This window comes from Puma concolor, chromosome C1 (assembly GCF_028749965.1).
Source record: "Puma concolor isolate L17-30 chromosome C1, mPumCon1.1.hap2, whole genome shotgun sequence".
NCBI classification, from domain to species: domain Eukaryota; kingdom Metazoa; phylum Chordata; class Mammalia; order Carnivora; family Felidae; genus Puma; species Puma concolor.
This window is the reverse complement of record NC_141674.1, coordinates 129176622-129202621: the sequence shown is the minus strand read 5'-3', so window position 1 is coordinate 129202621 and position 26000 is coordinate 129176622. Positions and strand designations below refer to the sequence as shown.

At 36.9% G+C, this 26000-nt stretch overlaps 1 protein-coding gene across 5 annotated transcripts in view; it reads right to left on the bottom strand.

Annotated features, from left to right (window-relative positions):
* The window catches only part of THSD7B (thrombospondin type 1 domain containing 7B), a 1494436-nt gene that overhangs the window by 738432 nt on the left and 730004 nt on the right, over positions 1 to 26000 (bottom strand). For all 5 annotated transcript variants that reach the window (XM_086718478.1, XM_086718480.1, XM_086718479.1 and 2 more), the window contains one exon: positions 22024 to 22196. In XM_086718478.1, coding sequence (XP_086574604.1) covers positions 22024 to 22162 — 139 coding nt within the window. In that variant the 5' untranslated portion in view covers positions 22163 to 22196. The remainder of the gene's footprint in view (positions 1 to 22023; positions 22197 to 26000) is intronic.

Here is a 26000-nt window from a genome sequence, read left to right as displayed (position 1 = left end):
ACCATTGGTCCTTAGGGTCTGGGAAGGTTCTGGTCCTCTGCGTGTCTCTGTCACCCAGGATGGACGGATGCAGTAGAGTGGAGTGAAAGACCTCCACCCTGTCCGTGCTCCAGCTTTGTAGTAGCCAATCAGCATCACCTTTGAGGTATACATAAAATATATATATTATATATATACATACAATATAATATATATATATTGTATATATATATTTTAAATGCTTTATTCTCTGCCGTATTAAAAAAGAAAAAAGCATTTGAAAGCAACCCAGCAAACAGCAACAAAAACAAAACAAGACCAAGCCATTCCCTAGTATCAGTAAAACATCAGTCGTCTCCCCATAACCATCCTTTTTATCATTTTCACTCTAAATTCTTTATCTCATAGGTTTTTCCCAGCCAGAAACCTGGTTTTCCTATGCCAACTGATCAGCACTATAAACAATTTTATCACCTTTGGAGCATTTACTATATGCCAGGTTCAGTGCTAAGCATTTTAGTACATGATCTAATTTCATATTTAAACAAAAAAAAAAAAAACCTCTCTGGGATGGATATCAATCACCTTATTTTGTAATATATGACAGGGTCCATAATAAACGCTCCATAAGTGTGTACAAGTGAATGTGGGAAGAAATACATTGCTGAGAGAATACTGAGGCATGGAAAGGATGCATGACTGGCCCAAAACTCACACGCAGGCAAGGACACAAACCAGATTCATCCAACCTCAAAATGCCTCTATGCTGGACTAAACTGCCATGTCATTTTTCACATTGTGTCTAAAATAATGTTTAAAAAAAAAAACTTAAAAAAGGGGGTGCCTGGGTAGCTCAGTCGGTTAAGCCTCCAACTTCTGATTTCAGCTCAGGTCATGATCTCACAATTTCATGAGTTGGAGCCTTACATGGCACTCTGAGCTGTCAGATTGTTCTACTCTCCCTTTCTCTCTGCCCGCCCCTGCTCACACTATCTCTCAAAGTAAATAAACAAGTTTAAAAGATAAGCTAAGGTAAGATAAAGTACTGTTTACTCCCATGTAAACATTTGGAGTCGCTGCCTCTTTTTAGCAGATTCCAGAGCTGCCCACTCTAGTTCCCTCAGGAGAACAAAGGTTCTTCCTTGTCCAATGACAAGAGGGGAGTCAAGACCTGCTGTCAAGTCACTCTGTACATCTCCACTATATCTTTTCATCTGCCCTTTCTCCTGAGAGCTATCATCTGGATTTATTGACTTTAGCTCCCAGTTTTAATGACTACCTACTATTTTGACTGTAAAAACGGGAATGTGTACGGCTGAAGCCCACCATCCATCCCCTCACAGTGAGGCTCCGGTTCCTTCCACCATAAGCCCATGTGGTAGAAGAAAGTGAACTGCACTTGAAACTGGGAAGGGAGAACGGACTCAAGGCACCCAGGTCCCAGTTCTGTCTCTGTTGCTCCAAACTGTCTTTCAGGCTCTCAGTTTGCTCACTGTTAATAAGGCAGCCAGATTTGATAACCTCAAGATCCCTTCCAGCTCTAAAATTCTATAGAAACAGTTACTTGTATATCTGCTTTATATAAACTACTAAAAAATAAATTTGAACTTCAGCTGATCTCTGGCGTCAGTACCGACATCAGTGTTGAGACTGCTAATCTAATCACCCTAAAATATGGTCCCTGATCAGTCAACAAATTCAGTATCTCCTACTTTTGTCCTCTCTTCCATTTTCTAAACTCCAGATTCTTTAATGGACCCAGAATTTCCATTATGCAACTTAAGTGAATTTATCTCAGATTAAGAGGGACCTTTTGACATCTAGAATTGAAGACCCAAAGGGAAATGCGCTACCCTTCGGTCAGCATAGGGGTATCAGATATCACTGACATATACACTACATCTGTTCATTAATTCATTCTGAACACTGTTTCAACATACCTTCAAATCTGATTTTGGGCCTTGGGTTCTATAATAATTAAATCATTCTCCTGCGCTGAAAGCTGGCTCATCTATTTCAAAATCAATCAAGGGCAAACAAATCAGGTAGTCTAACAAAGATGGAATAAGAGACGGCAAAGCCTACCTTTTAATGCATCACTGGCTTTAATACTGAATGCAGAATCCTTAAAAAAAAACTTAAAAAAACTATCTTAGCTTCCTAGAAATCCTGGTGAGTGCATGGATTCTTTCTTGAGTATATAAATAAAACTCTCTGGGGAATCTCTCTTTGTCAAAGTTCATCCTAAGGGAAATGTTTTTAAAATATCAAAAGGACTTAAAGAGCTAGAGTCACTTCCCCAGTAATTTTTTAAAAATTAACCTAAGTACTGAGAAGTATTTAAATATCAATGAGATTCTTCTCAAGCATCCCCTTTCCAGTCATTTTTTTTTTTACCATCCTTTACTGACCTTATTCCAGAGCTTAAAAAGAGAGAGAGAGAGAGAAGCCTTAAGGATACGGTACATTCTTAAAGCATCCAAAGTTGTGCATCAATATAACTTAGAAATTCTTGGCATTCTTTCAGAATGGATCTTTGAGGGCCATGGTCTACTTGTTCCATGTTGAGATCAGTAAGCACAACCACCCTGACACCCGCCTACTGGGAAACAGGAACTGTGCCTTGCTTCACTTTGTATTTTTCCACAGCACAGCACCTGACACAGAGGAAAGCCCAAGAACTATTTGCTGCTTGAATAGAATCTTAACATTCAAGTATAAAAGCAGGAAAAAGAACCCACGTCTTTCAGATCAAAACATCTCTACCAAAACAATCATAATATCCAAGGAAAGAGAACACTTTCCTCATTTATTGTCATGAATTTATATTATTCTCTCCTCTCACCCCTTACGACAGAGATTTGTAGATGAGACACTTTCCAAAAGAAGAGGCATGTATTCTGTTTATTCAGAACACACATCCATTCATTCACAGACTCAGAAACAAAACTAAGTTCAAGCTCCATGTTGAAATCACAGCTGTGAATCCTTATCTTCTTTTCATCAAAATTTGAGCCCACCATCTTCCATGGATGTTAATATTTTTCTCTTAAAAAGTAAGTTTTGAATCACTTTTAAATTGTCATAAAATGTTTATTTTAAATGTTACACAATGCATGAAAATAAAAGACAGCAGGGGCGCCTGGTGGCTCAGTTGGTTGAGCTTCTGACTTCAGCTCAGGTCATGATCTCACAGTCTGTGAGTTTGAGCCCCACGTCGGGCTCTGTGCTGACAGCTAAGAGCCTGGAGCCTGAATCCAATCCTGTGTCTCCCTCTCTCTCTGCCCTTCCTCCACTCTCACTTTGTCTCACTCTGTCTCTCAAAAATAAATAAATGTAAAAAAAAATTTCTTAAGACAGTGGTATATAATTGATATATTTATAATAAAAAGTGTTCTTTGAAAAAATGAGGTACCAAATAAATGTAAGCTGATAAGGCGTTAAACGGATGCTTTTTTGTTTTTAGGGTTTTTTTTAAATAAAATTTAATAAAAGGCTTTTCTCTATGGTCACACTGCTGTATTATTGAAAATGTTTTCTACACTGAAATACAGAGGGCTTTGTTATGCTTGTGAGTGTGTGTGCATGTGTGTGTGTGTGTGTGTGTGTGTGGTGTGTTCTAAATTAAGCCATGGTTCAGAGGCAAACTTAGTTCTACTGATCAATAACAATACACGACTCAAAGGCATCCCTAGGGTAAAGGAACCAAAGAACCTTTTTAACTGTCACAAATAGCTCATTACAAAGACAGAGAAAGTAGCAAGAACAGACACACTCACACACATGTGCACTAGGTTAGAAGCAAGACCTAACATTTTACAGACCAACATGGGTTTCAAGGTCCTATTCTCAGCATCAGTGGGACACCAAGTAAGGGTACAGCTCTCGGCTGCAAAGATGTCAGATCTTCACTCATGGCGTTCCGATTGGATTCTCTTTGAACATATGCCCTTGCAAGTGAAATTAATCAATCTCTTTATCACTCTCACTGCATCTGGAGCCATAATCATTACCCAACTGCTGAGAAAGAAATGAAACCACTAATCGCACAGGGAGTAGAGCTTAGTGTTCAGACCAGGAAAGTTTTTATTAAGTTCTAATTTGAAAAGTGATTTTTCATGACGAGCCATATAAGACATATCATGTCCAGGAGGCTGCACTACCAAAGCTGTCAGCGAAGTATCCACCAGCATATTACCAACACGTTAACAACTAGAGAACTTATGCTTTCTGTAAATTATTCAGTGATCGACTCTTATGATGAACTCACAATACTCAACATGTAGTATTCAAGATAGGAATATCAGAATCCATCTGCTTCTCTGAAAACGTAAATGTTGCTAATTATCAAACACATTAATGTCTAGTTATTCATAAGTCTTAAGTCTCTCCACCAGCAACTTTAGAAACCCCACTTACAACTGTAACATAAACCCACTGAAATACTGGGCACCTGGGTGGCTCAGTCAGTTAAGTGTCTGACTTGATTTCAGCTCAGATCATGATCTTACAGTTTGTGAGTTCAAGCCCTGCATTGGGCTCTGTGCTGACAGTGTGGAGCCTACTTGGGATTCTCTCTCCCCTACTCTCGCTGCCCCTCCCCCCACTCATGGTTGGTCTCTCTCTCTCTCTCTCTCTCTCTCTCTCTCTCTCTCTCAAAATAAATAAATAAACATGGGGAAAAAAATCCCAACCTGAACACAATTAACAAGGTTGTTACTTTTTTTTTTTTTCAACGTTTATTTATTTTTGGGACAGAGAGAGACAGAGCATGAACGGGGGAGGGGCAGAGAGAGAGGGAGACACAGAATCGGAAACAGGCTCCAGGCTCTGAGCCATCAGCCCAGAGCCCGACGCGGGGCTCGAACTCACGGACCGCGAGATCGTGACCTGGCTGAAGTCGGACGCTCAACCGACTGCGCCACCCAGGCGCCCCAGGTTGTTACTTTTTAAACTTTTAAACACGTTCCACTCTTTCAGAACAGTAAATATAATTGGGCTTCCCTGGAAACTATAGGCAAGTTCTTGTAAAAAATTGATTTACATTAACTGAAATGGATTGTCCAATTGGCTCACCTTATAAAATTGGGATGTGTTCCCAAAAGAAGAGTTACAGTGTCAAAATACAGTTTTAAAATCACATTTAAGAATTCATAAACATCTTTGCATCATATAATTATATGATAAATAGTAGCTACTTGAAGCATATAATAATACATGATGTAAAAATACATTAAAACAAAAGTCAGACATTTAACTCCCAAGAGGCTAGATTTATAGAGCACGAGACATAGACTGCAGTATTGATTTTTAAACAGTTTTAAGAAATGGAAAAACAATACCTTTCTCCTTTTCAAACTAGAAACTCTCAACAACATAAGCTAAATACACTAGCCTAAGTTCTGTTATGTCTTAACAGTCTATTCATTTAACTGAGGGTTTTTTTTTCTTAATATGGTTTATTGGTGTTTTAAAGGATATTTGCTCTTATTGATGGGTCTGGCAGAACAAAAGTTCTTGCCATGATACAGTGCTAGGAGTGGCCTTCTGGACCTGAGAGGTAGCAGTAATCATTAAAAGGCTCAGTTTCCTACTATTATATCCCAAGTGAGTTTTAATACTTTTGTTAGGCAAGAGGCTTCTGTCAGGCAAGAAGTACTGCAAATAATCTTTACTGCTGTATTTAGTATCCATAAAGTCCAGAAAATTCTACATAGACCCCTGGTATCATCCATTTTAAATCAGGGAATACCTTAATAACTTAATAACAAGCTCAATAGCCAGTCATGGCAAGATGCAAGATGTACATAAAGAATCAACTGCATTTCCTTGTACTATCAGTAACAATCTTAAAATGAAATTAAGAAAACTCTATTCAAAATGAATAAAATAAGAATAAATTTAAAGGAAATAAAAGGCTTGTAACCTGAAAATTAAAAAAATATTACTAGGATAAATTAAACAAATGGAGAAACACTCCATGTTCATGGATTAGAAAATTCAATATTGTTAAAATGGCAACTCTTTCTAAATGGATCTATAGATTAGGTATAAACCCTATCAAAATTCCAGCAGGCTTTCATGCAGAAGTTGACAAACTGATCTTAAATTGGAAATAGAAATGTAAGAGACTCAGAATACCAAAAGCAATTTTTAAAAGAACAAATTTGGGGGATTTTCACTTTCCAATTTCTGAACTTGTTATAAAGTTATCAAGATAAGCTGCAGTTATCAAGACAGTGTACTAGCAGAAGGACAGATGTACAGGGATTAATGGCACAGAGCTCAATGTCCAGAAATAAACCCTTTTATTTATGGTCAATTGATGTTCACAAAAACACCAACGCAATTCAGTGAGGAAAGTATAGCCTTTCAACAAATGGTGCTGATACAATTGGACAGCCACATGCAATAAAATGAACTTAGATCTTTATACCCACCATATAGAAGAGTAACTTAGAATGTACCACGGGCATAAATATAAGAGCTAAGATTATAAAAATTTTAGAATAAAATTTAGGAGAAAATCTTTGAGAACCTGAATAACACAGAGTTTTTAGCTATGGGGCCAAAAGTGCAATCTATAAATGAAAAAAAAACTAATAAATTGGACTTCAAAATTCAAAACTTTTACACTTCAAAGACACCATTAAAAACCAAAAGGGCAAACCTACAGACTGAAAGAGACCATTTCAAAACACCTGTCCAATAAAGGAGTTGCACCAAAACATAAAAAGAACTTTTGAAACTAACAAGACTATAACTCAATTTTGAAATGCAAAAAGGATTTGATTAGACATTTCACCAAATCAAATATACAAATGGCTAATAAATATATATAAAGACAATACCATTAATCATTAATGAAATTCAAATCAAAACTATAATGAGATTCTATTTCACACCCGCAATAATGAATTTAATCAAAAACATAGACAATAACAAATGTTAGCTCAGATATAGAAAAAGAGGAGCCCTCATATATTGCTGGTGGGAATGTAAAAGGCATGGCCACTTTGGAAAATGACTGAAAGAAAGCATTTTCAAAACACCTGTCCAATAAAGGAGTTGTACCCAAAACGTAAAAAGAACTTTTGAAACTCACTAACAAGACTATAGATTAGGTATAAACCCTATAAAAATGCAAAAAGGATTTGATTAGGCATTTCACCAAATCAAATATACAAACAGCTAATAAATATATATAAAGACAATACCATTAATCATTAATGAAATTCAAATCAAAACCATAATGAGGTTCTATTTCATACCCACAATAACGAATTTAATCAAAAATATAGACAATAACAAATGTTAGCTCAGATATGGAAAAAGAGGAGCCCTCATATATTGCTGGTGGGAATGTAAAATGCATGGCCACTTTGGAAAATGATGTGTCATTTCTTAGAGTTAAGCATCTATTTGCCATACAACTCAACACTTCCACTCCCAAGAAAAATGAAAATATATGTCCATACCAAGACTTACACACATACATTCATAGCAGCACTATACACAGTAGCAAAAAAGTAGAAATAACCCAAATGTCCATCAACTTGTGAATAAATAATGTTATATTAATATAATACAATATTATACTATTCAGCAATACAGAAGACTGAAATATTAATACATGCTTAATATGAATGAAGTTCAAAAACATTATGCTACATGGAAGAAGTCATCCACCAAAGACTACATTCTGTATCATTCCATTTATATGAAATATCCAAAAAAAACCCAAATATAGAGACCAAAAGTAGATCAGCAGTTGCCTAGGGCTGGGGGTGTGAATGGAGATTTATGGTAAACAGATTGTGGTGACGGTTGTGTAACTTGGTAAATGTAGTAAAAATAACTGAAATATATATTTTAAATGGTTAAATTTTTGGTATGTAAATTATACTTTTAAAAATAATCTTTCATGCTAATAAATAGTAGTATGGTAACAGCATAGAATGCTATAAAGAAAAGCCTCCACATGGCATAAAACATGTTTATTTGGGTCATCAACCACCAAAATGATAAGCATTTAACATGAAATCTGAGGAAATAGAGAAGGTGGTCGTGTCTTGGGTTCATGGGCCTCTCTATTGAGAACGGCAACATCTCAGCAATTCTAAAAATTTCAAAAGAGGAAAGCCAAAGACCTTTGCATAATGAAAATTCAAGTAATGAAAAAACACTGGCCTAGTTGTAATCCCATACTACCTATGCTACTCAATCTCGTTTGCATCTCAGGTTGTTGTGAGGACAGTATAAGATGAATAAAAGAGGAGGATTATAGTATAATTATTTGGTCACCTTGTTGCCAGATATCAAGGTGTTCTTGCACTCTTGTTTTTGTCTCAGTTTGAGGCTTAAGACAGAAGAAGTCAATCAGATAAACCCATGTAAGTTCAAACTTTTGAACTTCTGTAGTAAAGTGCATTCATAACAGTTTTGGTCAAACAGGCCATACATACATTCTTGGCCCTTAAGAAAGCTTTAAGACTGTATTCTTCCTGGTAATTGTTTTGTATAGCATCCCATAGCTCTTGCTTTGAAAACAATAAAATAGAGTTTTATGAATGGACATGTCAGGGGACAATATTTACTGGAGGTCCAATATTTGAAACAACTAAGGTGCACGAATGCCACTAGAAGTAAACAATAAAATGACAATTAGAAAATAAACTTTAAGTGGAGAAAAAGAATATCCAATTACCTCTTGAGTGAAGTGATATTCATTATACCTTCATATCTATATGTTCAAATTAAATTGTGTTCTACATTTCAGAAGAGGGGAGGAAAAGGGCATAAATCCTCAGAGTAGCATCCATTTAATAGCAATGGAAGAGTAGCATTGGATATTTAACATGACTTTGATCATGTAATATTTACTTTGTTGTTGTTTTTTCAATTGATTCCTTTTTTATTATTTAATTTGGTTTTTAAGACATTTTATAATTCAGGTGGCAAGAATGAACACTTTTTGTAAAGTGAACTTAGTTTTCACAATAAGTGGTGATTACACTTGTTAAGAATGCAAATGAGGCCAACTGGAGCTGTCTCTTCTTGGAAGAATGGACCAATCCTGGGGGCTTTGGCCCTGAAGAGATCCCTTTGGCTGCTATCAACAGCCCATACCTTATCAACAAGTAATTTATTGGTTGGGTTCACATGCTGTCCTAAAGGTCTCTGGTTCTGCAACTATGAGTATAGAAAATGTACTCTGAGGATGTATTATAGAATATGAACTATATTCTACAAATATTTTCTCATTTATTCCCCATTTACTGGTGAGAAAGCAAAGGCATAAAGTTGAGGTCACCCACAGCTTGGCTTAGCACCCAATCTGATTATGGTGTCCATGTTCTGGACCATGCCATCAGCCTGCCTAGTATGTACTGTGGGCATCTTTCTTGTTTACAGGTTTGCTACAAATACGGCTAAGTAATTAAACTTCAAAATGGTTTTATAAAAAAAGATTTAAAATGCAGGCACTCCTTTTCAACACAGTGCCTATACTTAGCAACAAAAATCTTTGAACAGCTGCATTCAATTAAAAAATTATTAACCCTGCGGAAAAATACACACACACACACAAAAATATATCCATATGCTATTCTTATCATTTCTTATGTTACTTTTGCAGTAAAGTGTATTCATGAATGAAATCCACCATTGGGTGATAAAACTACTTATTTCCACATTAGCTTATTATTTTCCTCTTTGGGGGAGAAAATGATCAATGTAAGGGGATAATAATATCACAGACTCCCTACATGAACTACTGTTTGGTTACTATAGTAACTCCGAAGAAGAAAAGAAATAAAAGAATGAGATGGTTAATTCATATTCATACTTTTGCTATGAAAATAAGCTTTAAAAGTACATAGCACTAATGAGAGTAGTGAATATGAATGGCATTAAATGTATACCTTTTTAAAATTTTTTTTTATTTCAGGGTAGTTTATATACATATTACATTAGTTTCAGGTATACAACAACATAGTGATTTGACAAGTTTCTACATTATGCTATGCTCATTGCAAGTGTAGCTGCCACAACCCAGCAATTTCACTACTAGGAATTTATCCAAAGGATACAAAAATGGTGATTTGAAGGGGCACATACACCCCAATGTTTGTAGCAGCACTATCAACAATAGCCAAATTATGGGGAGAGCCCAGATGTCCATCAACTGATAAATGGATTAAGAAAATGTGGTCTATATATACAATGGAATACTACTTGGCAATAAAAATAAATGTATACCTTTTGAGTTATTTCTCTGGGTCTCTGAGTCTGCACCACAGATGTCATCTGTGGCTATAAAGTTCAGAGAACTTCACTGATATACCAAATACTTGTATGAATTGAGTAAATCTATAATCAACTTACAAAAAGACGGGCATTTTTTTTCTTATTTATTTCCAATCAAGATTTACTGTGCTTCTCTCAACAATAGCCAAATTATGGAAAGAGCCTAAATGTCCATCAACTGATGAATGGATAAAAAAATTGTGGCTTATATACACAATGGAGTACTACGTGGCAATGAGAAAGAATGAAATATGGCCCTTTGTAGCAACATGGATGGAACTGGAGAGTGTGATGCTAAGTGAAATAAGCCATACAGAGAAAGACAGATACCATATGGTTTCACTCTTATGTGGATCCTGAGAAACTTAACAGAAACCCATGGGGGAGGGGAAGGAAAAAAAAAAAAAAAGAGGTTAGAGTGGAAGAGAGCCAAAGCATAAGAGACTCTTAAAAACTGAGAACAAACTGAGGGTTGTTGGGGGGTGGGAGGGAGGGGAGGGTGGGTGATGGGTATTGAGGAGGGCACCTTTTGGGATGAGCACTGGGTGTTGTATGGAAACCAATTTGACAATAAACTTCATATATTGAAAAAATAAATAAATAAATAAACATTATTTATTTTATTAAAAAAAAAGATTTACTGTGCTTTATGGTACCTCAGGAGATAAGCATGAAGCTCTTTATAAAATAAACTTCTAGGGGCACCTGGGTGGCTCAGTCAGTTAAACATGCAACTTCAGCTCAGGTCATGATCTCATGGTTCGTGAGTTCAAATCCCATGTTGGGCTCTGTGCTGACAGCTTGGAACCTGGAGCTTGCTTCAGATTCTTTGTCTCCCTTTCTCTCTGCCCCTCCCCAACTTGTGCTCTCCCTCCCTCCCCCTCCCCCCCACCAAAATAGTAAAAATATTTTAGAAAATAAGGTTTTAAAGTGGCTTTATGAATTCACAATACTGTCTTTTAGCCTTTAACTCATGTTTCAATCCCACTTTGACAGGCCTCAGTTATTTTCATTTTTATTTTTGTATTTATTTGCATAGCTAAGAATAATTCAAATGTATGTTCAATATCAAAATTCTTCCATGGAAGAAAAAGTTGAAGGGAGATATTTCCAGGTGGCCATAAAGGAGCTTTCCATTGATAATCTGATCTCCAGAGAGAAACTGTGCCCAGATTCATCGCCAGTCCAATAGCTCAGTCCAACTCAAATCATACAAAGCCAATGACCATTTAAATTAATTTTTTTTTTTAATTTAACCTAGGCACAGTTTGGGTGGCCAGTTAACTTTATAAAGAGCCTGATTTGGTAACACATGCTCAAAGAGAATAACTGAGTCAATCACCACAGAAAAATTAACATTTCAACATCCTTTCCATTCCAAAATAATTAGCCTATAGTAAAATTGGCAGAAAAGTAAGTGAGAAGACTTCCCATTAACCCAGGGAACATGACACACATATATATTTTCACTTTTCCTGATACCCCACTGAAATGACAGTAAAGGCATTAAAAGGTATAACTCGATAAGGGTCAAAAACATGGAGTAAGAGGTGGAGAACAACTAGCAATAAATTTGGAGCTTGGAGAGCAGATAGAGGAGCAGTGGGCACCTTGACAATGTAATGGAAGCTGAAGATTAGGCACTTACATAAGAGTTATGGGCATAACATCAAAAAAAGCCAATTTATACTTGCAGAACACTGGGAAGACTTGGGACCTACGGGCACCAGAAAGGAGTAAGACTTGTGGCTTGAAATGGGGAATAATTAAAAGTTGATAAATAGAATTAATTAGCCTCCCCCCATATGCCTCTCTCTATTCCTTCCTCAATCTCTGCAGGAAAACAGAGGCATACAACATGGAAGACAATGATGAGGTATGCTACTTTTGAGAGGAATTTAAGCAAAATGTTGAGGACTCAGTGTTGAGCCACTTCTGCCAAGATTTCTGCCCTGGTCATTTTAGTAGTCTAGTATAGGCAGTCAAGAAGGGGTTCAGTTCAGGAGATGAAGGTGTGATGGTTATTTTTATGTGTCAACATGGTTGGACCACAGGATGCCCAGATATTTAAACACCATTTACTGGTGTATCTGTGTAGGTGCTTCCTGAGGAGGTTAGCATTTGAACCAGTAAACTGAGTAAAGCAGACTTTCCTCCCCAATTTTGGCAGGACTGTCCAATCCACTGAGTGCCTAAACAGAATAAAAAGACAGAGGAAGGAAAAAGTCACCCTTTGCCAGACATCTTGAGCTGAGACATTACTCTTCTCCTGCCTTTGAACTGGTTTTTAGACCACTTGCCCCCCTGCTCTCAGGCTTTGGCCTTGAACTGAAACTATAGCACTGGTTTTCTGGGGACTCAGGTGGCAGGTCATGAGACTTCTTAGTCTCCATAATCACCTGAGCCAATTCCTTGTAACAGAGAGACAGAGAGATAATACACAATCTCTCTTCCTCTCTCTCTCTCCTCTCTCTCTTCATGCGCACACATGCGCGCGCACACACACACACACACACACATGCACACACACACACCATACACACACACACACACACACAGACACACACACACACACTCTGTTTCTCTGGAGAACCCTGAATAATCCAGACATTAAATAGCCCCTGTGATGAAGACTGCTAATCATGACAAAATCTATTTTCTCTGCTTACATGGCTGCCAAACCACAGGCTACATTTTCCATCTTCCCTTGTGGTTACACATGACCATGAAACTACATTCTCACCAAGACAATATGAACAGAGGTGGTGATGTATCTTGGCAAATTTAAAACATATCTGCAAATGATTGGACAATCTTCTCATCAAAAGATGGAACCTAAGCTCCCTCCTTAGACACTCTCTTGCAACCAACAGAGTACAGCAGAAGTGACTGCATGACTCCTGGGCTAGCTTAGAAAAAGCTACACAACTCCTGCCTATTTCTCTTTCGAAGTTTGCTCTAGGGGTCCTCAGCTTCATGTAAGAAGTCTGGCTACTCAGAAGCCTCAATATGGAGAGACCAAGCACCCAGACCACATAGAGAAAGAGAAAGAAATACTTAGAGGCCCAGCTATAACAACCCCAGCTGTTTGAGACTTCCCAGCCTGGGTGTCAGCTATGTGAGTGAGAAGGCCTTCCACATGACTCAGCCCCTACCACCATCTGACTGCAATAGCCTAAGAGACCACAAGTGAGAACACCTTGCTGGACCATCAGCCCCGGGAGCCGACTTGATGACTGTTAATGTTTGAAACCACTATTTTCTATTCAAAAGAGAGGAATTTAAATGAAATGTTGGAGTAGGCTGCCACATAGAACAAAAGAAATGAAACATATATGGGACTTCTATGCCACTTGTTGAAATCCCTTGTTTGAGACTTAAGCTTTGTGCCCTTTTGATCAACTAGAACATAGAAATGCCTGTGATCTGGCCTGGATGGGCAGAAAGGGATAATATCCTTCCACAAGACTGAAAAAAAAAAAAACCCACATGGCTGAAGGACCACATGTTGCAGATCAATCTGGACCACTAACTTTATGAGACCTTTGTGTAACAGAGACAGGAAGTTCTGTCATTCTTAACTCACTGTATCTGGTAGTATCTTTGTTATGGCAGCTTAGCCTTCTCCTTAAATAATACCCATATTAAGCCCCAGAGTAAAACCCTTTAGGATTGAGGGATATAGCCTTCTGAGGAACCCATTCTTCAATAAAAAAGTCAACTCATCACTCACAAAAGCCTGACAAGGAAGCCCAAGCTGAATCAAGTACACAGAATGCCCCATCAGTTTTTAGTGCTTTACTCTTGGGAAACACTAAGGAGATAGACAATAATCAATAGACATTAAAAGAAAGCTCCCCACATCAGAGGCCATGATCAAACAAACACATGAATAAAAGAGAAACTTAGAGGAAGCCTAAATAGAACAGAAAATGAAAGGGAAAAAATTAAATCATTATTAACATCTTCTAAATTAAAAGACACTATGTTTATGAAACAAGATGCACTAAAAATATAATCAGAGAAGAAGTAAGAGGTATTAAAATTTTTTAAATGTGATACTGAAATAAAAAAGTATTCAAAGGAAAGGCTGAAAGATTAAGTAGAATAAATATTTTAGGTGATGGATATTGAGGAGGGCACTTGTTGGGATGAGCACTGGGTGTTGTATCAAAATCAATTTGACAATAAATTATATTAAAAAAATAAAAAAAATAAAAATTAAAAATAGAATTATAATATGACCCAGTAATTCCACTACTGGGTATTTACCAAAGGAAACAAATACACCAATTCAAAAAGAAAAAAAAAAGGAATTAAAATAAAAATACAAACAAAAAGAAAGCAAAAGAAAAAGTGGGGGAAATATCTGGATATTGAAGATCAGCTAGAGAGCTGAAATATCTAAGGAGTTTAAGGGGGGAGGAAAACACATACAAAATAAACATGAGCATGTTAATTAGAATATCTTCCTAATATTCAGCACAATAAGAAGAAAATACCCAAAAGCACAAGATCCATGAAATTTCAGAACTTCCTGCATAAAAAGAAGGTTCCAGAAAGAGGAAAACAAACAGGTAATGTACAAAGAGATGAGAACAGAATGACATCAAACTTCTTAGTAACAACACTGGAAGCCAGAATACAGTGAGGCAAAGCCTTCTGAACGAAAAGTGCTTTTTAACCTTGAACTCCACACCCAAGTTATTAGCCACGTACATGCCAACTACAGAAGCCCTTTCAGACATAAAAAGTTACTTCAGATGTACACTATTTCAGGAGTTTTACAAGATAAGTTTGGCAGTTCTAGAAAATAAAGCAGTAAAGGCAAAGAAGAGAAACACAACAGGGACCACGGGGTTCCAGATGAGAAAATGAAGGAACATTCCAAAGAAAACAACTGTGGAAAGATGTGCGAAAATATCCCAAAGAAAAAATATGTTCACAGATTTAAATATTTTAATCTCCCCATTTTGGAGTAGGGTCATAAGGAAGGAAAGTGGTAATTAGATGACAGATAACATCCTCAACTAACATAACAGAAAGTCAGTAGGAAATACCTAATATGTATAAACCAAGAATTATCAATAATGAGCATATTACTTAGAAATATAGAGATGAACATCAGAGTAAACAGAAAAAAGAGTTGTAAGTGGCTACCTCAGTGAAAATGAATTGGGAGGTGGCATGCAACTGTAATACATCATCATAAGAATTAGAGCAACAAGTTAAATTTCTAACTATACACCTGTACCCTTTCATAAAAAAAATCTTCAAAATCTTTATCAGAGATGATCAGAAAGGGTCCTGGAGCCAAGCAACAAGGAAATACAGATCATTTATTTTTATAGTTAACTGATTCATAAGTTTGACTCTGGTTTTTATTAATTTTACATTCTCTCCTCAATATTTATTTCAAGTTTGATAATAACAGCCTCATCACTTTTCAACCCTCTCAAATACACATATAACACACACAAACCCCAAAGACAGTTCCACTCATTCTGCAAGTACTTAATGTGCTGGGAATATGTCATACAACAGTTATTTATGTTCTAGGTACCTGGAATATATCCATGAATAAAATTGGCAAATTCCCTGTCCTCAGGGAGCATACATTATAGTGCTATTTAAGGGGGGGGGGAAAGCAGAATAATTTATTTTATATTATTTAAATAACAGAGACTTTTTCTGACTCACTGGGAACATTGCAAAATTAGTACCTGTGGTCTCCAAAGAAAAGTAATTAGAATTTTTAGCAGTGAGTCCCATTCCATATATGTCTATGCCTTTTGATAGCACAGAAATCACACCACTGAGAGTATATTATGCACATATCTGTAAGACAAATTGATATCCATAGAAGTAATTAAAACGATTTCAATTTAATCAAACTCCCAAAAGAAATATTTCATGGACATAGTCAAAAAATTAGCTTTCTCCTAAGAACATCTTATTTTCCCTAGGATTCCTAAACTTTAAAAAAACATACATATGTAACTTGTTTCTTAAAATGCTTTCAACACTGAAAACATTATTTCTTAAGGTATAATTATATATTATCCTATGTAAGATCTTTTCTCCTTATACAATATCATTTTCATAGTCCTTTTTTGTTTTCCCAGAAAGACTAATTCCAATTTATCTACTTAGTTCTTAGAATGTGATTCATTATCCTCACCCTTTTCGTTTACTGGGAAGGAGCTACTAAAATTAAAACTAAGGGTCTGTCGTATAGAAAGTTTTAGACCTAAAAAGTTAGTAAAATTACTTTTGACGATTTATCACTAAGATATATTTAGCTGTCAAACCAACTTCCCCTTTTGTGTGTACTTAAGGAACAAAAGTATGCAAAAGTTGGATACTGTAAACATTAAATGATTATGTAATAATGATAAAAATAAGAGCTGACATTTATTGAGTAGGTACATGATACACAGGTATTTCAATATATAGTTTTACCTAATGTTCAGAATAGCCCCATGAAGTATTTTATTATCCTCATTTTTGGATGGATAAGTAGAGTTGAGAGAAGTTAAAGAACTTTCTCCTCTTTATATACTTAGGATTTGAATGTGGGTCTGCTTGTGTCTAAAGCTCTAGCTCTTTCTACTAGACTCAAAAGATCTCTTAGGATGACTTAAGACTAGTAAAAGAGCTTCTCACAAAGAGACAAAGGTGGCTTTTTTCTCCTTTCATGCATTATGATTCATAGCAAAACTTGTTTTTCCAGTCTTTTTATAAACTCACTTGTAAAACATCATTTGGAGCGATCTGGAACTAGATTGTGGTGATATCTTCACCAACTGTGAATATACTAAATGCCATTGAATCGTAAACTTAAAAATGGTTACAACGGTAAGAGTTCATATTATGTGTATGTTACCACTACAATTTTTAATGTGATTTGGCCCAAAGGAAGCACAGGTGTATCCTCCACATAAATGGGATCACAAATTTCAAAGCCACCTCTTCATTTCTAAGGCTATACATTTAAATTCTACCTCTTTGCTAGTGACTTCCAAATTTATGTCTTTGGCACAGACCTTTCTCCTGAATTCAGACCCATACATCCCACTTCCTGGTCAGCATCTTCCATGAATTTCTAACAGGTTAAAAAATGTAACCTGCCCAATGCCAAGTCTCTAATGGTCCCTTCATGCCAGCCTGTCTCATCTAGCTGTTAAGGGCAAAGTCTCAGTGCCACCATTGAATCTCTTCCTTCCCCGCCCCCTCACATAAGTAAGTCATGATGCTTTACCTTAAATCAATGTTTCTCAACCTGGGCACTATTGACTCTTGGGGGCCTGGTAATTGTGGTAGGGGCCATCCTGTGTCTTCTACCCACAGATATCAGTAGCTCACCCCAGTTGTGACAAACAGAAAAAACCCTGCTGGGCAAAATCACCTCAGTTGAAAAGGATGGCCTTAAATATAACCAAAATTCAATCTCTTCTTACCACCTTCACTGCCATGACTCTAGATCAAGCTAGTAGCATTATTCTTCACTACTTTTGAAGAAGCCTCCTAACTGACCTCCCTACTTCCACCATTCTCAACTGACCACTCACAATGACATATTAAAATCTTATTAAAACAAAGTCAGATCATGTCACCACTCTCTCAAAACTCCCCAGCGTCTTTCTTTCTCACCCATAGTAAAAGCCAAATTGTATATGACTATGAGGACACACCTTATTTGGGTCCCGTTCTATCTCTAACCCCATGCTCACTCTGTTCCAGCATGCTGGCCTCTTCTCAGGTCTCCAAACATGCCACATATGGTCCTGCCTCAGGGCCTTTTGCCTTTGCTGTTTCCTTCATCTGGAAAATTCTTCACCCAATATCCCCATGGCTAGCTGCCTTCTTCCTTTCGGTCTTTATTCAAATTTGCCTCCTGAGGCACCTGGATGGCTCACTTGGTTAAGTGTCCGACATTGACACAGGTCATGATATCGTGGTTCACAAGTTCGAGCCCCACGTTAGGCTCTGTGCTGACAGCTCAGGGCTTGGAGCGTGCTCCAGATTCTGTTTCTCCCTCTCTCTCTCTCTCTGACCCTCCCCTGCTCATGCTATGCCTCTTTCTGTCTCTCAGTAATAAATAAATGTTAAACTTTTTTTAAAAAATTCGCCTCCTTGGTGAGGCATCCCACAGCCTACATGTTAACAATATCTACCTCTCACCTATCATTGTATATCTCTCTTCCTTGCCTTCTCTTTCCTTCTAGACACTTACCACCATCTAATGTACTTTTTATTTAACTTCTTGATCACATTCATTACCCCATTTCTTTGCCTATTTTATTCTCAATTTATCTCATGTGCTTGTAACAGTACCTGTCACACAATAAGGACTTGACAAGTGTTAGTGGAATGAATGAACCTCTTAGAACCAATACTGAGAAATTCTTTGAAACCACTCACTATTATGGCTTCAGAAACCATGATCTGTCCATCCTTACAAACCATGCAGACATGAATAGTTATATATTTACTTAAAACAACAAGCAACATCACTCCTTATCTGGTACTCTCGCAGACACAATCCTTCCTTGGCATGAATGGCAGATTGCTTGACACTAAATATAGATCAGAGAATCTCATCACAGTGATGACAGACACTCAACAGCCCTGCCAGATCAATGACCCCCACAGCCTACAGCTCACCAGACTTTCTCAGTACAGAAATCCTTAGCAACAAAATATACCACTCATTATTCATCAATCTTGTTTATCCAAAGCCAGGAATCACTAAGAAATGCCTCCAATTCGGATAAGGTTGACTATCAGCTAATTCATGGACTCAAGGGAAAACAACAGACACCAACAAAAATCTTAAGTTGTGGATCCTACAATCTAAACTCAGAGAACAGTTTCTAGGTTTCTAAGTATATTTGTCTGGGTCTCCTGGGGAAAGCTGTTCAAATTTCAGAATACACTGGACCTGGTTGTCAGATTTGATAACATACTCCCAAAACACAACTGATGTCACCTGCAATACATGTCTTTTAAAACCAAATTGAAATATAATACACTCACATATAAGTAGATTAACAGATTCTAAGATGTTGAAGTTGCCTTTGAAGGTAATGACCCAGAATTGCTCTAGTGTACAATGACTCCTCAAGATGATGTATTGTTTACCTTTAAAATAATGTTGCATTCGTATAACTATAATTTATAGTAGCAAAACACTAAAAACTGCTGAAATGCCAGGCAAGCATTAATAAACATACTATTAAATAAAAACACAAAAGAATACTATGTAACCATTAAAAGATGAAACTGACCCATGTGCACTATTATGTAATGTTCATCAAGACATCATGTGATAAAATCAAGCTGCAAAAAAAGGGTACATGGTATGATTCCGATTGTAGGAAGCAAAATGTGTGTGTGTATGTACATATATGTATGTATGAGTTAAATATTTTCAGAACCACATTGTCCACCTTTCTCTACTCTGCTCCCTGCCCAGAAGGCCAGTCTGTATGATAAATCAGTGGAGTCCCTTGCCTCATGACTTCTGGTTGGATTCAGGCAATGAGAGCCCTGGCAGGAGATGTGAGGGCAAGGGCCCTTCATTCCCCTGGCCCCTTTCCTACTCCTCTCTGCAGGCTGGTTATATCCCTCTGAAGGTCACAGCATCTTTCGGGTATCCTCTCCGTGAAGTTTTCTCTCCAGATTCCAGAAACCACTTCCTTTCTTTGCCTCTGCAGATCTAGAAGTCATAAAGACTGACACTAGCTCACGGGCACTCCACAATTCCTTGTCGCTGTTCTTAAGCAGTGTTCACACTTTCCCACTTTTGTAAACAGTCCTTTTATTAAACTCCTCCCAATGACCTTCTGTGCCTGTACTGTTCCTTTTTTGGCAGAACCCTAATAAATAATATTAGTGATATTTTATGTGTATATGTGTGTATCTTATGTGGTTTATATACACAAATATGCATGGAGAGGTACCTACACGCACAAAGAAAATCTCTGAAGGATACATAAGAGATTGGAGAATGGGATACACGGTCTGGACTTTTGCTTTTCATTTTGTAGCTTTTAATTTTTTTCCACTTTTAAAATATCCAGTCATATACAAGTAATAAATTTGTAATTTCTAAGCAAATCCAAATGGGAAGTATATATTTATTACCTCTTTGATGGCACATTAAGGAGGGAAAGAAATAATTAATACCAGGGAAAATGAGACTGATGACAGAGATGTTCATTTGAACAGTGCAATGTATCTTATTGGAAGGATTCTATCTCTGAAACTGAAGTTTGACAGTTATCAAAGAACTCATCCACTGCAGCATGGGTCTGTACCATCTTATTCCAATGACCTGCTTTTAGAAAAGCAGTCTTATTTTTAAAATTTGTTTCCAAATAAGCCCCTTTTCTTCACACATCTCATTTGTGGTTCAGATTTGCTACTTTCTATCTTAATTGCACTTTTTTGAGAACTTTAGACAGAGTAGATTCATATGAGTGTGCTCATTTAGATTTGATAAATATGTTTAGCGTTTTGTGATTAGAACAAAATAGCCCCTTTCACAGAATTGCAAGACTGACTTTTAGACCTAGTTCCAAAGCTTACTAAAACCACTCTGAAATAAAAAATACAAATCACTAATGTGGTACTAGAGCCCACAATTAAATTAATTTATAGGGGCTTTAGTGCAATTAAATTTCCTCCAGACTCTATCTCTAGTGGCACTAGGTTTTTTTACTTAATATGCTTTAAAGCATAATTTACCTTAATTTTTGCAAAATCATTTAAATACTGCAAATATCACTTTTGTACATATCTCCATGGTGACACAATACATTTGCAGTCTATTTAATTTACGACTGATGAGACTAAAATGAAAATTCTTCAAGGGCCATACATCTTCTATAACATCACATTTTCCTATTCCAAGATATTAAGCATAAAAGTTATCTGTATTTGCAAGAATGGACTCTGGAAACAGTAATAAATATTTTAAATGATCTGATTTTGAAACTTTAAGAAAATTAAAATCTAGAGCAAAGAGACACATCAGTGATACAAAGAGCCAAGACGTTTAGGGTTCATCGTTTAAGATAATAAAACATAAGCATTTAAAATTAAATTTAACAGATCTTTTCTACACTCAAATTAAAGAAATTATTAGAAAAGAACATGACTTATACACAAGCCTCCAAATCTCAATTCAACTTATTCATATACTTGTGTACAAGGTATCTGGGGATCTCAAAATACATTAAGGAGACTTCGGAGTCACCGCTAATGAGCAAAGTTGTTAGGACAATTCTTCATGCTCCCAAATTTAGATATACAGGATCTATGCTACAAAATATTTAATAATAAATAGCTAACTAGTCTGTTAGCTAAAAGGAAGAAACATACAGAACTGGTCCAAAGCATTTGTAGCTAAGGCTATCAGCTAAATTCAGTAGTTAATTTTGCTACACATGTGCGGCACAGTGATATATGTGACAAAGGAGAAGCAGATGTAACTATGGAAATCATAACTTTAATTGACAACAACATGAAAATTCAGAAGGATAGCAAGGATCATGGGTAGAGGTGACAATCATGCAGAAATAAAAATTAAATGTAAGCTTTATTGTAAAAAAGAAGAGTCTTTTTTTCCTCTCTGAATATTCTCTACTACTCCACAAATAAGAACAAGAATGGAAGAATAGTCTTCTCATTAATGAAAATGGGACAAAGGAACAGCCAGAACATTCCTACCTGGTTTCCAGATGAACTGATTATCCTTTTTGCCTTCCAAATGAGCTGCATGGGACAGCAAGAGAGAAAGTAATAGAAACAGCTTCCTCATGCTCCTCCATAACCAGCAAGTGACAGCCAGATTACCCTTTGAAAACATTCTTCAGATTTTCAGCCTCTTGACTTTCCTATTCCTAAAAACAAAATTTTTTAAAGGAAAAAAAAAGAAAGAAAACCAGATAAGTTTCTTCTTTACAGAAATTATAAAGACTCACATTGACTGCTAGAACCTTTATCATGATGATACTACAAATTCCCCATTACCATAAAGAGAGTGCATATAATATCAACATTTTAAGATCAAAGGTTAATTAGCCATGCTTTCAATCCTTACCCATTGAAGAGACTATCAAATCTAGCGACTCCATGGTTCCCTTATCAGTCGACTTTTGTGAGAGGAGGGTTGGCAGATACCTGGTCTACTCTCTCCTTCAACTTAGCCAAGCTCCTTGAGGAGATCACAATTTGGGAAGAAACATGCACACACATCAAAGTCCAAAACAGGGCAAAGAATACTCTAACAGTAGTATTAATATTAAGAAAGTGAAATGGAGAAATTGAGCGGGAGGCAATTAGATCATCTGTGCTGAGAAAAAAAGAGGAAAGTCTCACACAAGGTAATGTCTGAGAGAAGCCTTAGGAAAACAAGGGCTTGAGGGAGCCAGGGGGTGCATTTCTGGCCGTGGGAACTAGGTGCTGACATGCATTTTGTGTTTAGGGGCTGGTGAGTGGGCCGGTGGCTGCTGTGAAGGATGAAAAGGGGACGGAGGAATGGACAGAGAGGAGATTTAGAACACAGGTTGGGGAGCAAATTATGAAGAGCCTTGGATGTCATGTGAGTGATTTGGGACTCATTCTATAAATAATAACAATAAGAATTATACGCAAGGGAATGACTTTTAAACAATTGACACCAGTGTGCACAACACATTCATGGTGGATGAGGCCAGTTAGGAAACTAGCAAATAGTCCAGGCAAGAACTGACAAATGAAAGGATCCGGGTAAATGTCAAATGCAGTACAGAGGCCAGATTCAGTTACCAAATGGATGGAATATGAGAGAGAAAAAATAAAAAAGACAGCAAGACTGCTAACTTACATGATCAAACAGATGGGACCTCTTCACCAAAGGAGGAATGGTAAAGAGGGGCATGTTTGAAAAGGAAGCTAAGAAGAGTTTCCTCCCAGCAATATTAAGTCTGATGTGCTTACAGGATATCCAGGTAGCTTCCCAAAGGATAATAAGTCTACCTGGAGGTAAGGAGATTAGAGATCATGGGCCACAGTTCATGTAATAGGAAAATGTATTAAGAAACATGGGTGGGGGGGGGAATAAAAAGATTGAACAGTAAAAGGATATCAAGGTAGAAGTATTGTCCCTACACATTTACCCACATAGTGGCTACGAGTGAGGAACAAATCTGACTATGAGCTTCCCAGTGACCAAAGAAAGGAAGTAGCTATTAATGCCCTCATGTATGTAGGAGAAAATTATATCTTCTTTTTTATTATTGTTTCAGAAGAAGCCACTACTCTACTTTCAGGCACTGATGGAATTTACCCTAGGAGTCCTCATAAATACAGATGCTGTGCTGAGCAATGTGCTGAACACAACACTTCATCAAATATAAGAAACATGGCAAACCATGTTTCGTGGCACTCCAGGCACATTCCAAGAGTACAATGGAAAAGTACAAAATCAGTAAAAAAGATTCTACAAAGGATCAAGCAATGAAGTTCAAGTACACAGCTCTTTGACGGCTGGCCTGGATCCAGGGATGAAGAGAGTACATGGATGGATAAGCAACCAAAACCTTTTCTTCAAATTTCTGTATCACATACCATATTGAGACTCATCAAAGTGGAGTCATCTGGCTGAAATAAAACAGAGCTCTCTTGCTTCACTGCCCCCAAGACTGGCCTGGTAAACTATCTCATGGAACTTTTGTGGCATTGCTGGATACAATTCAAACACCTCAAGCCCAGAGAATTGAACTGGCCATACTTCTTTGTAGCAAACATCCAAGAGTATGATTTGCTACAACTATGCTTTTGCTATAGGCTGGGCAGCATTGATATTAATTTTAGCTTATTCCAAGGATAAAACTTGTAATGAAAATGATCTGTGTAGTTAATCCTAAGCTATTATTATTACTACTAAAGTAATTTGCCATCAGGACCAGCTCTCTACAAAGATAACTTCTTTTATGCAGGAAATCACCATGGTAAAGGAGAGGACTTTGTTCATCCTCATCGTTAAGAGACACATATCCAGCATATCTAAAAATATATTCAAATCATTAGTATGTAAACTAAAGAGAAGGAAGACCCAAACCATATTTGCTATACTCCAAATGGCTGTAGGTGGAAAGCCACAAAAGACTTAAAAGAGTTAAGAGTTCCAGTGATCTGGAATGATTAGTCAAAAATTAATATTTAAACATCTTGAATTTTGTATCAATCTTTGTATTTAATTCAAAATAAAACAATAACAAAATCACCACAATTCCCTGAGTAGAGGTCGCTATGAGCCCTGATCTCATTTTAGGCTTTCTTATCGTTCCAGAACCCTGTGCTGACTCTGCAAAGGGACCCAATGTCTTGAAGGTTCCTTTTGTGTTCATCTAAGCCAGTGGCAGATCCCTGAGCAGAGTGGCTTGGGAACCTCCTAGCCACTCATGTATGTACAGTCACCACATCTTCTGGCTGTCACTAACAGGAAGAGTGCCAGTAGAAACCTTAGGTTGATCTTGACCAAACAAACAAACAAAAAAACAAAATCTGAAATACAGATCTTAGAGAATGAACAAAAGCATTTCAATCTGGGATGCCACAGCAATCTTACTCCTGGGAATACCTACACATTTTAGTATCAGTATTATCTATGATCCTATACATCATTACCTCCCTTTCCCCAAGAAGCTGAGGGACAAACGATGGGAAACTAGGTTTGGTGAAGCTTCCACCAAATGCCATGCTCCATGCTTTAGATGTATAAGTAAAATGAGAATCTCTGCTGGGTTGATGGACAAATGTGACCCCAGGTTTGTCTTACTCCACTAAACTGTGTTTCCTCTCTTTCCTCCAAATGTCTGAAAGTTTACTCAATTATTCCTTCAAAGACACTGGGAGTCATTCTTGTATTCATTACTTGAAAAGCCACACAAGTATTCACAATAAAAAAAGAGGGGAAACAAGAAACAATTAGAGATTCCACTCCTCTATTTGTACAACATAAATAGATGTTGTACAAATGCTGTAACTACAATAAAAATATATTATGCAGGAAGCATGTGCTACCCACAATGGCATAAATAATTTACATCACGACCATCGTTCAGTTTCTAAATCAACTTATTTACTATATATCTTAGCATCCAAAATATATTTGTAAGGTTAGCTTTAAATTGATGAATACTAAGAGAACTAAAAAAACACTGTTTATCCTTTTTGCCTCTGTTTTCTAATCATTTGAAGGCAATTCGGACTATGAAAAATGCATCTTACGTTTTACACGCATTTCATTTCCCTTTAAATGTATTCTTATCATTGAAGTCCTTGAATATTTAAAAGGCACAAAGCTTAAAAATAAAATAAAATAAAATAAAATAAAATAAAATAAAATAAAAGCTGTTCCAATTTGCTTTCAACCTGCAGGAACAGCAGTGAAAGGGAGGGAAGCAAACTTGAGCACGCATATCCCCATAGTGCCATCTCATGGCAATTTGTGGACAAGATGGCTCGATAAAGATGGCTGAGTAACAGGGGCTGGAGGAGAGGACACCCAAGTTGAGACCCACCCAACTGACTGGCACAGCTGATTCACCTGATGGCCACTCCAGATAGATGCCTATTACAAGTGATTGTTAACTAAATACCACTGGAGAGACCACAGGAGCATTTGCTTTTTCTCAGCTATCTGCCTGATTTCTGATTGC